The following is a 16,349-nucleotide window of genomic DNA, read 5'->3' on the forward strand; positions in this document are numbered from 1 at the left end:
GAATTTTCTTGATTAACATCTTTTTTTTTATTTTAATTGTTACTTTCCTATAGAAGTAATGCATTACCTTCCTGCTCTATGCAAAATATTTCCTGCAGTTTATGTTGCCACAGCACTGCATTTAAAAGCAAATAATTAGAAAAGTTTACACGGATTAAAAGCTGAAATAGAAAAGTGTGAAATCTATTCATCATACATTACTGTAAGAGTTCACAGCATACCATATTCCTCTAAATATGGTGTCTTCATTCGTTAGGCAATGCTCTTTTTACCGCATTAGAATACTTTTGAGAAGCAGTTGGAAGCACTGAATCTCCAAACATTACAACTTGCACCAGAAACATTTGTTAATTTTTCAATACATTCATGTAAATCATCCTGTTGAAAGGCGAAGAAAGCTTTGAAAGAACTTTGGGAAATTTCGTTGGAATATCTATACAATTGAGTACAAGATCGACATATACAGTAGAATCCCGCTGATGCGACCCCTCACGGTTTCCGGAAAAACGGATTTATAAACGGAATGGTCGCAATAGAGAATTCGGGCCAATTTTTACCACCCCCCCCCCCCCCCCAATGTATCGAAATACATAAAAAAATTGCCTTTGTTCGCATAGATTTCATATTCAAATAGTCTATGGTGTAAAAAAGACAACTTTTTAAATTCATATTACACCTCGGACTCGCATACCCCGAACAATGAACACCGATAAATACTCGCGCTAAGTGAATTTGTGTCACGCGAGTTCGGCTATGCTAGCCGGCTGGTGGTTATTTTTGTTCAAAACTTGGCGAAGGAACTTGTGTGGATCAGGTAGAAAACATTCGGCTATAAACGAAAGATATAAGAACAATGCTATCCTGAAATGCTGCGACATGTTTTTGGAGTAGATAATCACAGCGACAGACCGACAGAATGCGCTCCCGCCCTTGCCGTCAGCGATGTTTATTTTGACCGCTCAAGCAATTATCTTTTCCACATCCCTTCGCAGCAAAAAAAAGAAAAAAAAGAAAAAGAAAAATTTTTGGAACGCAGATGGAAAAGTAACTATGCAGTAAAATAAATATATTTTCCGCCCTGCTAAATGTTTCTATTCAATAAAATTCGAGGTATTGGTGATTTTTCAGCAGAAACTGCTGTGTGACTAATAACAAATTGTATCATAATAACTTAAACTTATAAAGTATTTATTATCGGCGAAGGACAGTCATATAAGCCCATAAAAATATTTATTTTACCGAGAATGGTCTATACAAACTGGCTTTTGTCACACGCAGTGTGGGAGGGGAGGAGGATGCTGGCCGGAGGAGTTTCTTATGCTCTCGCAGAAGCTACCACAGCGCTTTCCAGCGGTAAGATAACATGACAACTGAGACGGCTTTTCTTGCGATAGTGGACAGTGGGCGAGGATAGTGGATAGTGGACGAGCGAGTGGAGCTCCGCTAGACACTGCCGCGTGGACAGTCTAGAGGGGTGGTATCTATTTTAGCCGTCTTTTGTAAGCCTGCTTGCTTACAGTACAGCTCTCGCCAAGATAAACGTGAACACACAGCACCCAACAAAGTGTAACAGACTTGTTTTTCAGCCGATTTTACTCAAATTTTCGACTTTCTCTGCTCAAATTTTTCACGGTTTCTTAAAAAACGGTCGTATAAAAAGAATGGACGCATCAGAGGGGGGTCGCCTCGGCGGGATTCTACTGTACATCTTTTCCAACAGTTATGTACTGATCTCTACATGCAGTTGTGTGTTATTTGGTGCAATAATTAGTGAGAATTTTCATTTTTGTTTTGAATTATTTATGGTCATTTAGCACATTGACATAATTTAGTTTATGTTCACCTATATTACAAACACAAAACATATAAATTCTATGCAAGTGTTGATCAAAATTTTGTAGAATTTGCTGCAGTTACAACAGTCTCTTAAAATAGGCTTCAAATATCCTTTTCCACGTAATTATTCATACTATGCTACATTGAAAAAAATAAACGTCTATTTTACCAACCGCCTAGCTGAAAATAATAATGGCATGTGTGAACGTGAATTTAAGACAAATGAATAACAATTCATGAATAAACACAGTACACACACCATAATTAGAGCACAAACACAATAGTTCCCATAAAAAAACTACAGTTACTGTAGAAGCAACATAGTTACTACAGAAGCACAATAACTGACATAGTGCACCCTGCCGTCAAAGGGACCTGGAATGGGGGTTGTTAAGAGCTGACAGCGATCGTAAACCAGTCACAAAAACCTTTATCTGCACCCTGCCAGCAAAGGGAACTGGAATGGGGGTTAAGCGACGGTCGACAGGAAGTGGTATCTATTTTTAGATATGCGCTGCCTACGGCAGTACAGCACTCGGCAAGAGAAATGCAGTAACACGCTATTCACCACTGTCAGTTCAACCACACCATGACACCCACAGTCTCAGATTTTGACGAAACTTGGCATGGTTGTTCTATTCATTGATGTAAGTAACCATACCAATTTGTTTTGCTCTATCTCGAATGGTTTAGATTTTACAGCTCCTTAAAGTTTATGGATTATTGGCATTTTAATCATCTGGCCACCGTTAACTAGATGTGTTGTCAGATGGAAAAAAATTCATATTTTTTTTATTTACTAACCATTTTGTCTGAAAAAAAATGTTATGTTTGGATCAATGTAGCAGGAATAATATAAAAAATGAACAAAACTACTAAGTGTTTATTTGGCACCATAAAAAAATCTCAAAGTGTAATTTTTATGATTATCGAAACAAAATGTAGAGTTTTACGGAAAATGGCAAATCTCATAAGAAAAGGATAATCATGAAATCTCTGTTTTATTTTTGTTCTAAAAGATATGTTCTACCACATTAAACAGTAATATTCGTGGTTTTTTTACTCCTTAGATAATTTTTTTCACTTCAAAACACAAAAATGAGTTAATTATTTAATTTTGATTAAAAAGCTGCTTTGGCCGCTATTTGCCTGCCTGCCTGTGTTTCTGAATTATATACAGATGATTAAAATACCATATTTTCTTTTTGGTATCCCACACACCTTTTTATAAAATAACAGGGTGGCCACTCTTCTGGGATAATAAAATTCCTGGTTTTTTCCAGGTTTTTTCAAGGGTGGTTTTTATCAATATTTGCATACAATTTGTATTTTTGTTACACAAAGCACACACAATATGATGTTTTATTGGCGTTAAACAATAGACAACTTAACTATAGGCTTAAAAATTAAATCAATGAACTTGCTTAAAACAAAACCTACCACCAACAAAAAAATTTATAATCTCAAGTCACAAAAATTACTTGACACCAAACGCACGTGTTTTGCCCCTCTTGCGTGGCTGGCTAATGCTGTTCTTCCCATGCTACCGATATTGATTTTAACATTACACAAATTGCAAATAGCGTTTGTCCTGCACTTTGGATCTTTCTCCACCCATTCAAACTCTTCCGTATATTTATCTGTATGTGGTGACCGAACTCGTTGACATTTTGATAGTCTGCGCCAATTACATGTTAGATTAAAAAATTCAAAACAACATCCAGCACAACTAAACTTTTAAAAAAACTCGAGAAAAGTATCCGTGATACCGTGACGCAACAACACGAGCGCAAATAAAAACAAATATACATACAAAACTAGTGCTACCAACATGCCGTGCGAGAAATTACTACCACCCTACAACAACATTTTCAGCCAAAATGCTGTTGCTTTTGAATACAGAAACATAATAAGTATGGAAGTCTGAATTGTTAACGGTTTCTTACGTACTACAAAAGTTTTTAAATGCAATATAAACAAATTAACTTTCACAAAATATAGCTCACGAGCATACTGTCGTGCTTCGACGGGTGGTGAACGTGCTCATTTAACAGCCGTATGTTATTGCGATCGTTACTTCATAAAAAAAATTCCCGGTTCTAATAAAAATTCCTGGCTTATTCCAGGTATTCCTGGTTTTTTTAATAAATCCTGGCTATTTCCCGTATTTCCCGATTGGCTGGCCACCCTGAATAAATTACCTTACTTGCTGCTTCCTGTTTCCCATGCTGTCAAAGCCCTGCATTCCTGCCATGGCATCAACCTGTTCCCTTTACACTCGCAAATACGAACAGAACTGACCTCAGTAATGAGATTGCAGTTCAATTTAAATATAATTATTAAATTACACTACATAAAACATTAGTGTGTTTACTTACACATGCACTACTACTATGTTATTAAGAATTACAGTTCATGCGGTTGTAACATTGTTAGCTCATTGTACTTCAAAATTCTTCTAGACTGTCAAATTTTGATTGGATATTTGTCATACATTCTTGTGAAAACTGATAGGTTCTTCCAGTCATTGTTTTTGGCGGTTCCACCATAGCAATAATATGAGGAATGGGCACAGCACATGTATCTTCTTTCTTGGGCCAAAAAAAGGATGGTGATGGTCCGCGGGGATGAAGAAACTGTACCGTGACATCTTTTTGTTCATCATTTATTTCATTCACCATGCCAAAGTACCAGAAGCTGTCATAAACACAAGCAATAAAACATCCAGGGTACAAATCTTCTAATTTCATGAGATAGTTTTGCTGAATGCTAAATAAAATAAAAATAATAGCTGCTTTTTCATCCTTGCTAATTCTTCGAGCCTCAATTGTTTGTGAATCATTTTGTTGCTGAAAGTTGTGAAATGATCTTGTCCCTGGAAGAGTTTGAACATCTTTGAAGCGACTTTCCATAGCAAGGCGAGTCAATTTAACTGCTTCTTTATTAATAAAATAAAATAACTGATATTTTCAATTCTGGTCTTGCAGAACTCAAACAGTTCAGCCACTGTTATAATTTGTTTTTCCAGAGGTCGTTTTAAGACTTTCCTTCCGAGCTATGCGTTTTACAGTACCCCCTATTCCGTCGTATTCAGTTTTGCCATGGCTGGTCGCAAAAAATTACCACTGAGCTCTCAGTAAAAAATCTGTCTCATGTAGACACAGGTTTACGAAGTTGTATTTATTTTTATATTGTGCTGCACACCCATCACTAAAGTAATGAATCTCTTTAATGTGTGGGTGGTTCTCTTTCAAAAAGGCAGTCATAGTTTTTTGGATTTCGTACACCATACTTACATCATGTTTGAGGTCATCAGATATGATGCAAAAAGGTAAAACAAGCTTTTTGCCAGTTGCATCCTTGCAGTGAATGATTACAGGATGAATAGTGCATGAATCTGAGGTCCAGTGGTAACCTTGGGCTTCCTCTTGTATCGTGAAAGCATAATTTTCATTGAAGTCCATTGAAATTACAGCTACATTGGAAAGAGCTGTTTTCTTTAAAATTTTAAAAGTAGATGCTTGTGATTTGGCAATGTAAGAATGAGGTATTAATTTGTTCAGTTTTTCAACTAATGTTTCTATAAATTCAACAACAGAGCTGAAACACCTTATCATTTCAGTTCGATCTGTGGAAACTCACTGACTGAACTCAATAACGTCTTTATTGTCATATTCTTCAAACTTTGTCTGTAAAAAATGGACAAGGTTACCTTTTGATGCACATTTGTCACAATGCCTTAACATACATTCTCTTGTTGCTCCTTCACAAACCATGAGCAATATCAGTTCTTTGTAATCTTCTTCTATACCGGCTCCATGAATCATTAAAATAACCTTCTGGTGTATTGTGCACACGCATACTAAGTGTGTGCCACTAGAGGCAGCTAAAACGCACAATTTAGGTCTCAAGAAACAGAATTTTAAAAAACCTATTTTCAAATGAGGATGCTCCCATTTAAAACTTGAGTATAGCTCAGAAAGATTACACAAAATCAAACGCTTTCTCTCATAAACCTTTTTTCCTATACTCACGACATCCTTCATCCCTGGAAGAATTCTACAATGTTCAGCACTCTGATAAAATTGTGTCGTGGTTGGCACCCCCTGTGTCACACCACCACAAGTCAGACACCCGTCTGGGAACAGCCTTAAACACTCCACGTAAATTCTTAATCTTTTTCAAATTATTATTTTGCGGGCTGCTCCAATAAACGGGTGCCCCAAAATTCTTAAGTAAATTATTCAAAGACCTTTTGGAAAAGGAAGAGAACAGAGTAATAGTATTTAAAACGAAAAACACATAATTACTTGAAATGCCAAAAGCTTTAATAGGACTACTTGCGCATGAACATGGCAGGCAATTTAATTGAAGACAAAATCTCAAAAAGATTACAATAATACCTATAACCTTTTGCCCTATAGAGCTACAGAGGCTTTTATTAGAGCCACGTTTTAGTATATACCAATAAATACTGTAATAAACCCATAAATAAAATCAGACATTGACGAAAAGCTGCTCCAATATATATATATATATATATATATATATATATATATATATATATATATATATATATATATATATATATATATATATATATATATATATATATATATATATATATATATATATATATATATATATATATATATATATATATATATAATGAATTACAATTCTTTTTAAATAAAAGTTAATAAAAATAAATGTCACTCTAAAATGTCTTAATTACACCCGGGTGATTTTTAATTTTTGACGCTTCGCGGCAAGCATTATACAAGGTTCGTTAAAATTGGTACCACGATGGAACATACACTCGAAGTTGTGGGCAGGGTCTTTTTGCAGAAGTTATTTTTGAATTATTCACTCTTATTTTGGCAAAGTCCAAATCAAAGCCCCGGGATTACAGGGGCAAAAATTCAGGGCCGGAATCACTTACTTGGACGAACGTTGGTTGAATCACACCCTGGACCTCCTGGCCCGGAGTTAAGCGGGCTGTAATTTAGCAGAGGTGCTAAATGCTTCATATTAACTCTGCAATCAACGGAAAATGTAGCGTGAACTCTTCTTCTTCTTGGCGGCACCCGTGACGACGTAAGTATTCCCCAATGCTCAATATACGTCAGCTGATTTTATTGAAAAAGTATTCGCGAGCTTGCCCAGGCCCAATACCACGAGCCATCGCGCCCGTTACGCTCGAAGCGCACACACGCCACACGGCGATCAGCTGACGACACTCCGCCTACAGCTCATTCTGTCTTTTTCTTTTTCCTTGATGTATTTCCCCCACCACCTTATAGCCTTGGAACAGTCCATTTGCATGCTCACCGCGGGGGAGCGTCGCACACAGTATTTTGATTGAAAGTCCAAAGCGTTATTATTAAATATTAAGAAACTAAACCATTAACGTAAAAAATTACATAACATAAAAACATATTTAAAAATAAGATTTACAAAACTTATAACAAACCAATACTTTTAAAAAAAAAGAAAGGGGCAAATATTACAACTAAAATTACGTAACAGCCATAATTCAAAATTAATTAAAATAAATCTAAAATCAAGTGGCCATGCCGCCTATGGCCACAATTGTTTCACTAAATCAATAGTTTCAAGGCTTAGCTGTTTCCCTTGCTTAGGGTCTGGTTCGCCTAAAAAACCCGTCTTTAAACACATGTTGAGCCTTACGAACAAAATAATCAGATGTGTTAAAAGTTTCTTTTATTTTTTTTCTTGACCACAACAGAGAAGCTGGTATTGTCAACATTTGAATGCGTTTTTTTCTTGATGCACCTATAATTTCCTTTTTAATAATGTTCACTAGTTTATCCATGTCTTCACTGTTCTGCAACATACTTTTTTCCAACAAGTTTTTTTCTTCTGGTAGATCAACTTCAAGAACAGTTTCAATTTTTGATTTTACTTTTTCATGAAGTTTTTGTAGCTTTTCTTTAGCATAAATTGATTTGCTATGATGACCAAGTGCATGTAATTTCATTGGTGAACATCCAATTTCATGAAAGGAAGAATTTAGCTCGTCAATTACAGTATTTTTTTGAAGTTGGTTTAGTTCATGTCTAAATGTTAGTCCTATATCCTATGTTTGTCCATTCTCGTGCTCATCATTACTTTCAACCTTGTCAGCTTCTTTATCTTTTAAAAGTTTATTCCTGCAAAACGCACAAAGTTTCTGACCAGGTTTAACCTTGTACCCTTTTGATAAGATGATTATACTCTGTTGTACAGTTAAAACACGAAGTGCTTTTTTAATAACAGTTTTATGTCTTTTGAAAGGATCACAACAAACCTTTTGTAAAAATTCATACTTCTTTAAAAACACACTTTCATGGTGAAGGCAAACAGTTGTTAACTTGTTGGATTCACATCTTAATGTCAAAAGATTCAAATCTTCTTCAGAAATTTTTTCAATACCTTGTATAGACTTGTCCTTGACATAGTGTAACAGATGGCAATCACTTTTCAGTAGTTTCTCCAACACTGCACTTTTTCTCCATTGTTCAACAAAACATAACAACAATGCACTTTGGTACTCACTTAGTTTAATAAAAACACATGAATACTATCAATAACACTCATTTACTGAAATGATTGATTAACTGTTATGTATAAGCACCAATCTTACATCTTTCATGGCAACTGCCTGTGACGGACTGACAATGCTGCTGTGAGGGGAAGGCAGGTTCGGACATGCACAAGGTCACACACAGCCCGCCTTGTTCTCCCTCTATGCACGGATTGTATCAGTTGCTGGCCTTATGGCTTATCTCCTGGGAAGATCTTGCATCTGGATCTGGAAGAGGGTGACCACAGAAGACGGGGGAAGGGGTGTGTGAAGTCCGCAGCCAGGCACAAACACAAAAAAATAGGTAAACTACACTGGCAGTTGTTTATGTATTTGCGAGTGGAAAAGGAACAGGATGGTGTCATGGCACGAATGCAGGGCTTTGACAGCATGGGAAACAGGAAGCAGCAAGTAAGGTAATTTATTTTATAAAGAAGTGTGTGGGATACCAAAAGAATAATGTGGTATTTTAATCATCTGTATATAATTCAGAAACACAGGCAGGCTGGCAGGCAAATAGCAGCCAAAGCAGCTTTTTAATCAAAATTAAATAATTAACTCATTTTTGTGTTTTGAAGTTAAAAAATTATCAAAGGAGTAAAAAAACCACGAATCTTACTGTTTAATGTGGTAGAACATATCTTTTAGAACAAAAATAAAACAGAGATTTCATGATTATTCTTTTCCCTTTATGAGATTTACCATTTTCCGTAAAACTCTACATTTTGTTTCGATAATTATAAAAATTATACATTGAGGTTTTTTTATGGTTCCAAATAAACACTTAGTAGTTTTGTTCATTTTTTATATTATTCCTGCTACATTGATCCAAACATAAAAATTTTTCCAGACATAATGGTTAGTAAATAAAAAAAATATTAATTTTTTTCCATCGGACAACACATCTAGTTAACGGTGGCCAGATGATTAAAATGCCAATAATCCATAAACTTTAAGGGGCTGTAAAATCTAAACCACTAGAAATAGAGCAAAACAAATTGGTATGGTTACTTACATCAATAAATTGAACAACCATGCCAAGTTTCAACAAAATCTGAGACGGTGGGTGTCAAAAATAGTTTTTTTTTGGTTGATTTGGTATGGAATGACCCCACAATAAACTTATTTTCTGTCCGATTTTCGGCAATTTTTTCACGCTTCCTCGAAATCGGGTTGTAATTGAGAGGTGATCGCAATATATGGGGTCGCAACAAAAAGGTTTTACTGTATAATTTGAAAGAGTTAATTCAATTTTTTTTTAATTAATAGGTACTAGTACCTTAAAATTTTTCAATAGGAACAATTCAAATGGCTATTATACATGGAAATATGAAGTTGTAAAATTCTTTTGTAAATTAAAAAAAACTGCAAAAAAAAAATACTACACGACTACTTGACTTGAAGAATTATTTTTTGGCAGTACTCAACTCGACATTACAATATGCAACTTGTTTTTCCCTCCCTAATATAATCATTAAGAGAATATCACATTCAACTAACTGCTAAAGTCATCTAGATAATTTGCAAATGTTGTGTACATGCAAGAAACAGTACCGTGTTTTATCACATAATCGTCACACATTTTATACTAAAATCAAGTTTAAAAAGTAGGGGTACGACATTTATGTGAAAAATTTTTTTATAAGGGAAAAGTTATTCATAAAAAAAAACCATTGATGGAAGTACGTTTGATTAAAAAGTGAAGTGTACAAGAGCATGCCAAAAAATTTTAATTAATAACCTTTCTTCAACTTTAAATAGAAAAACAAAATCTGTGATCCGAATGCGAGCTTAAACAAACACATAACTATTGTAGTAGTACACACCACGGAAGAGTCATCATATGTAGTTAACTCTGCACTAGACAGAGAGCGCGTGTTGCATGCAATGTGCGAGATATCGATATTCGACTACGTGTGCGGGCTCTATACGGGAAGCAACATAACCAAACATGAATGATGCGCTGGCTACATTATTATAAGTGGTACACCGCGGCAATGCAAACGAGATAAAGGTTATAACGTTTAAAAACATCTTTAAAAGAAAACTCACACATCAGACAACTTCGTATTTCCGTTAAATAAGTAAGTGGTAATGTCCGAATAAATATTAAGATTTCTACTTTATAGGAAAAAAATACCTTTACAAAGCGCTTGGAATCTAAAAGCGGGACCAAAAACATCATGCGATGTTTACAATATTTTTTTTTAATCCACTTTTTATGCCCTAAAATATGGGTGGGACGATTATGTGCGCGCGACGATTATGCGATAAAAGAGGTTAGTTGTCTTCGGCGGGCAACATCCCGAGCTGACCCGCGCTGGGAGGCGTGGCCGTACCTTGAAGGTCACGCAGCGCATGTAACACACTGGGCAGTGCAGGCGGATGAAGGGCCTCCCCGTGCGGTAGTTGGTGCGTCTCGGGTGGTCCTCCTCGCTCACGGCTCGCGAGTCTGAATCTTGCTTGATCGTGATCTGGAAAACAAACCATCACTTGTTACTGCTCGGCCGAGAACGCAGTCGGTAACTTACTCCTCCCCCGAGACGTGCGTGTCAACCTACATGAACCCCACTCTCCAGCTTGCCCTCGGACTTCTTGGAGGACTTCGACACGTCTGCCTCTTCATCATCCCCCACTTCGCCGTCTCCCCCCTCTTCCCCCTTCTCGTCGTCATCCTCCTTCTCCCCGCCCTCGCCGTCTTCATCCTCATCCACCTCCTCCCCCTCTTCCGGCTCCTCTTTCACCTTCTTCACTTTCTTGGTCTTCACGACTTTCTTCTCTCCCGCCTCTCCTTCAGTCTCCTTATCATTCTGCAAACATAAAAACAAATGCTCTGGAATTTTATTCAATTTAAACCCTGCTAATAGTAAACTCGCATTAGTACCAAGTGTTAGTCACAAACCATAATTACAGAGGTGATAAATAGCAACACACTGAGATGGAAACCACTGGATTCCACCAGGGAATATCTGAAGGAAAGTGACTCGACTGGTGCAGGATTACAGAACGTGCCGAACCACCTAGTGCTAGATGAAAGACCTTTCAATGTATGAAATACAAAGTTGTCTCGGAATCAATTTTACATATTTAAGGATGGTTAACAAACAGAATACAGATCTTAAGAACTCCGGATATAACAAATACAGTCTCAGGAACAATAGGAAAAAACAGGCATTTTGACACAAAATTTAATAATCAGAAAAAAATGTGTAAAAACGAAATCCAATGAAAGCTTTTAATTATGTTATTTTTTAAAGCACAGCATATATTTTTATGTGGGCTTTAATACTCTAAATTATGTTCCTTACGAACCGACAAATTAAGACATTCCATTTAAAAATGTTGTGGAGGTAGCTTCTGTGACGTAAGTGGTTGCGCGGGATACTCCATCTTTTAAGTCTGGCGGCAGAAGCTGCATAACGACGTATGGCTTACCTCTCCTTCCCTACTTCCAACCTGAAGCTCATCCCTGCCAGAGAAAATCCATCTTGTCTACCCCCTTTAACATCCCATCATTCCCTCCCTTCAGATAAACTTCAGTTTGAGAAACTGTCACCATACAACCTCCCCCCCCCCTTTTTTTTTCCACTGAGACAAAAGCCAGAACGCCATGCTGTGTAGTAGTCCATTCCTGGTACAATGAACATCTTTAAGGCCCATGTGACAGCTGTTTATCGTTATTAAATACTGTATGAGATATTATGACACGGGACAACTTTCTGCTTGAAGATTACAAATTTCAAAATTTCTTAGATGAAAAAATGTACTATGTTAAATATTTGTAAGCAAAAGAACATTAGTTATTTCGAAGTGTTAGTATTTGAGGTCGAATCAAAAAGTTCATTAATTGTATCTGGAAATTTGAATTTTCGCACAGGCCTAGAATTAACACTCCACATGCTGTCAACAAATGGAAGTTACTATTAACACAATCAAAGAAATAACATTGTGTGTTGAAGGCTGGGAAATGAGACGCCGTAACAGACAGAAGATATTTTTTAATGTTTGCCACGGGAGAGACGGTAGCATCCAAAACCGGCTGCCGTGCTCAGGAGGGCTGGCAGTGGGACGTTCAGGCATACAAGGAGGGTGCGGTGCTAAAGAGCAAAATCAGTTTCAAAGTGATTTGTGAAAAATTATGAAAGTTATCACGTGTGATACTGTGTTTTATCACATAATCGTCGCACATTTTATACTAAAATCAAGCCTGAAAAGTGGGAGTGCGACATTTATGTGAAAAAAGCATCTTTTGTTAGGTAAAGTTATTCATAAAAACAAAACCTATTCAAGGAAAGTACGTTCATTTAAAAAGTTGAGAATATAAAAGTACACCACACATTTTAAATTAATAAGCCATGCAAATTAATGAATTGTTCAATTCTAAATAGAAAAACCAAAATTGTGAGGCGAACCTGAGTCGGAGTGCATAACGATCATTGTACTACACACCGCAAGAGAGCATGGGCTATCAAATGTAGTTAACTCGTCAATAGACAGAGTGCACGCCTTGCATGCAATCGATAAGCTATTTGTATCAATATTCGACTACCATGCGTGCGCTATATACGTGAATCAACATAACCAAACAAGAATGATGCCATCTAGCGCTGGCTAAATTTTTTATAAGCGGTACACCGCTGCGACCAGGACGAAAAGATAAAGGTTATAATGTTTGAAAACGCATTTAAAAGAAAATTAATACATCAGACATCTTCGTATTTCTGTTAAATAATTAAGATGTAATATCCGAATGAATATCAGATTTCAATTATAAAATACTTTTTTTTTGTATGGGAAAAATACCTACACAAAGCGCTTGGAAGCTAAATAATCATGCGACGTTTATGCGAGAAACTTTTAAGTCCTAAAATAATGGTGCGATGATTATGCAATAATATACGGTATATATAAACTATATAATTGGTTTTGGTTTCTATGGACCATGATACAAAAGCACTATACAGTAAAACCTTTTTGTTGCGACCCCATTTATTGCGACCACCTCTCTATTACAACCCGATTTCGAGGAACCGTGAAAAAATTGCCGAAAATCCGAAGAAAATCGGACAGAAAATAAGTTTCTTGTGGTGAGTAGCGTGTTACTGCGTTTCTCTTGCCGAGTGCTGTACTGCCGTAGGCAGCGCATATCTATAAATAGATACCACTTCCTGTCGACCGCTGTCAGCGCTTGACAACCCCCATCCCACGTCCCTTTGCGGACAGGGTGCATATAAAGGTTTTTGTGGCAACGTGTTTACGTTTAGCTTTTTGCGAGTGTCTAGTGTGGTACGCAGTTAAGGCAAAGCTACCTGCTGGATTTCTCTTGATTTTCATTACTATCGGTTTACAATACACAGCGACCGACTGGATGTACTCATGCCTCGACTTGTTTTAACTGCCGCAGCGATGTTTATTTTGACAGCTCAAACAATTATCTTTTCCCGTGAGTTGATAGAAAAAGGTTGCTTCACCCAGCATAAAAAAAAAAAAGGCTACACCACTTATTCCCGTGCAGGAAACACACTGGCTGCCGTCTGTCTACCCCGCATTTATCTTTCTTCTAACATTCCACGTCTCGCCTCTCGCGTGAGCAATAACTAGGGCCACGATTATATGGTGAATCGCGAAATTTTCCGCGAATTTATATGGAAAATGTGAAAAAAGGAATTTTTAAGAAAAACCGCTAAATAACACCGAAATTACACAATACAAGTGTCTTATATTTTAATGTGAAAAGCTTGATAGTCAAGTCTTGCCCGGGTCCTGGTTGATAAGCTGGCATGCTTCCTCTAATCAGCTTTAGGGCGCAGTCTGGTCAGCGTGTGTTAGTGAAGCGGGATAAGAGCGACGCTCAATGGTAGTTCTAGCACGGTAAAACCTCTAAGTGCAAGGCTCTGAACTGGCGCGCAGTCATCTCGTTCCCGTCAGATAACTGTGAAATTTGAGCGGTGACCATAACATTATATGGCGGAAAAATAAAGATAAAGGTGTAATGCATTTCCCTATGATACTTTCAAGAAATTTGTAACGGGTTTTTTACACCTAAAACTTCGAAAACATGCCTTTTAGCCATTTTATCTCAATAGAACCAGTTGGGCATTAACAAATTCTTAAATGCTTTTCGTAAACAGACTCCAGTTGGATATCTAGTGCAGTTTGGAAATCGCGTAGGTTTTTCGTGGCTGTGCGCGGCACAAGACTGTAGTTGCCATGCGTCACGCGCCGAGAATGTTGTCCGGCAGGAAGGGCGAGTATAGTTCATTTGCGGCAAAAATGAATACTTTTACAGCCCTGCTAAATTTTTCCATTAAAGAAATTTTGAAGTTTCAGTGATTTTCCAACAGAAATAATGTTGTGTAAATAACAAACAAATTGTATCAAAACAATTAACGGTAAATGGCTATTGTGGGGGCCCTTCAATATTTTTCATTTTACCAGAAATGGACTATACAAACCTGGCTTTCGTCGTACGCAGTTTGGAGAAGGGGAGGAAGGATTTTGACAGTTTCACATGCCAAAGGACGTTGAGGGAGGAGGGGGAGAGAGACATGATGGTTTGTATGCCTGGGAGGGATGAACCTTGACGTCAGGATAAGGGAAGGAGAGGTAGGCCGTATGACGTCATGCATCCGCCGCCTGTGCTGCCGCCAGCCTGTCTAGACGATATTCCCGCGTTCCCACTTACGTTGCACAAGCTACTGCTGCCGTATTTTTAAAGGAAATGTCCCATTATTTTTTTGTTATTCTTACATATACATTATTGGAAGTATTTAAGCCGACACACAAATACGCTGTGTGTTAAAATTAACAGATTTTAATGATCTTTCATTTCGTTTTTTTAAATTATTTTTTCTTCTGATTTTCACATTTTGGTCAAAATGTCCAATTTTTAGACGGTTCCCGAGAATGTATTCGTAAAATCACTGCTTCATTAAATCCGGGGTTCTAGTGTATTTAACTACGGCAAGCAGAAAACGTACACGTAAACTAACCAGTAAAAATAAACTGTCTATTGACATATTTTCTTTAGAGGTGGCCGGTAGGGCGACGGACTTGTCATGAAGGTTGAAGTGGGTTTAAAGCAAAGCCGTCTAGCATTGTGAATGACAGCATCCTGCCATTGTACGGCTGGTTTCTTAGCGAGTAGCGGTTTGGGAAAAAAAAAGGGGGGGGGAGGTGTTAAAATCAACTGAAAATTTCGGAAAACATCTATTACGACCCTATTCCTGGGAACCGTGAGGGGTCGTTTCAGAGAGGTTTGACTGTATAAAAATGTTAAGAATTCACACCTCGGTAACGGCTACAATATCGAAATCTACATAAATGGAATGGGAGGAATACTAGTTTATGGTTGATAAGAATTTTTAAACAAACCTTTTCCTCAGATTCATCCCAGTTTTCAGGTTTGTCTTCATCATCTGTGAGATCCTCTGGTTTGGTGGAATCATTATCATCTTTGTCCTTCTTCAGAGCAAGTTCTTTAAGCCTACTTGAGCAAAGAACAAACATTAGCAAGACAACAATACTATATAATTGAACCCAAACTATCACTAAATAAAGAAAACAATAGTGTCCAAAAACAAAATTTAACAAAGCTATGAAGGAGGCCAATAATATATAAAGCAATGTAGTCTGTATTTTTACTATCTTGTCAGTCTTTTAATAACATTTAAAATGGGGCCACTATTTCTTAGTGTTTATATATTTTTCTCTCTATCAGCATTCTAAAAGACTACGAAGGATAAAGTACTTCCCTAATGACTATAGCTTTGTCATTCAAACTATCAGTTTTCGATTTTCAAGGCACCAATACATAAGTTTCATCTTCAGCATAATCATCAGTCACAAACATCAAATTTTTCGTACAAAATCAGACTGTATTTATTCATTGATTTTAGCCTTCTTCAGAAATTTGCTACTGCATGTC

At 37.0% G+C, this 16,349-nt stretch overlaps 1 protein-coding gene across 5 annotated transcripts in view; it reads right to left on the minus strand.

Moving 5' to 3' along the window:
• The window catches only part of LOC134541413 (uncharacterized), a 78,144-nt gene that overhangs the window by 24,700 nt on the left and 37,095 nt on the right, over nt 1-16,349 (minus strand). For all 5 annotated transcript variants that reach the window (XM_063384846.1, XM_063384849.1, XM_063384847.1 and 2 more), the window contains exons 7-9: nt 15,797-15,908; nt 10,984-11,232; nt 10,762-10,896 (exon numbers count right to left, since the gene is read on the minus strand). In XM_063384846.1, the coding sequence (XP_063240916.1) occupies nt 10,762-10,896; nt 10,984-11,232; nt 15,797-15,908 (496 nt within the window). The remainder of the gene's footprint in view (nt 1-10,761; nt 10,897-10,983; nt 11,233-15,796; nt 15,909-16,349) is intronic.

The sequence above is a fragment of the Bacillus rossius genome, chromosome 18 (assembly GCF_032445375.1).
Source record: "Bacillus rossius redtenbacheri isolate Brsri chromosome 18, Brsri_v3, whole genome shotgun sequence".
In the NCBI taxonomy this organism is placed as follows: domain Eukaryota; kingdom Metazoa; phylum Arthropoda; class Insecta; order Phasmatodea; family Bacillidae; genus Bacillus; species Bacillus rossius.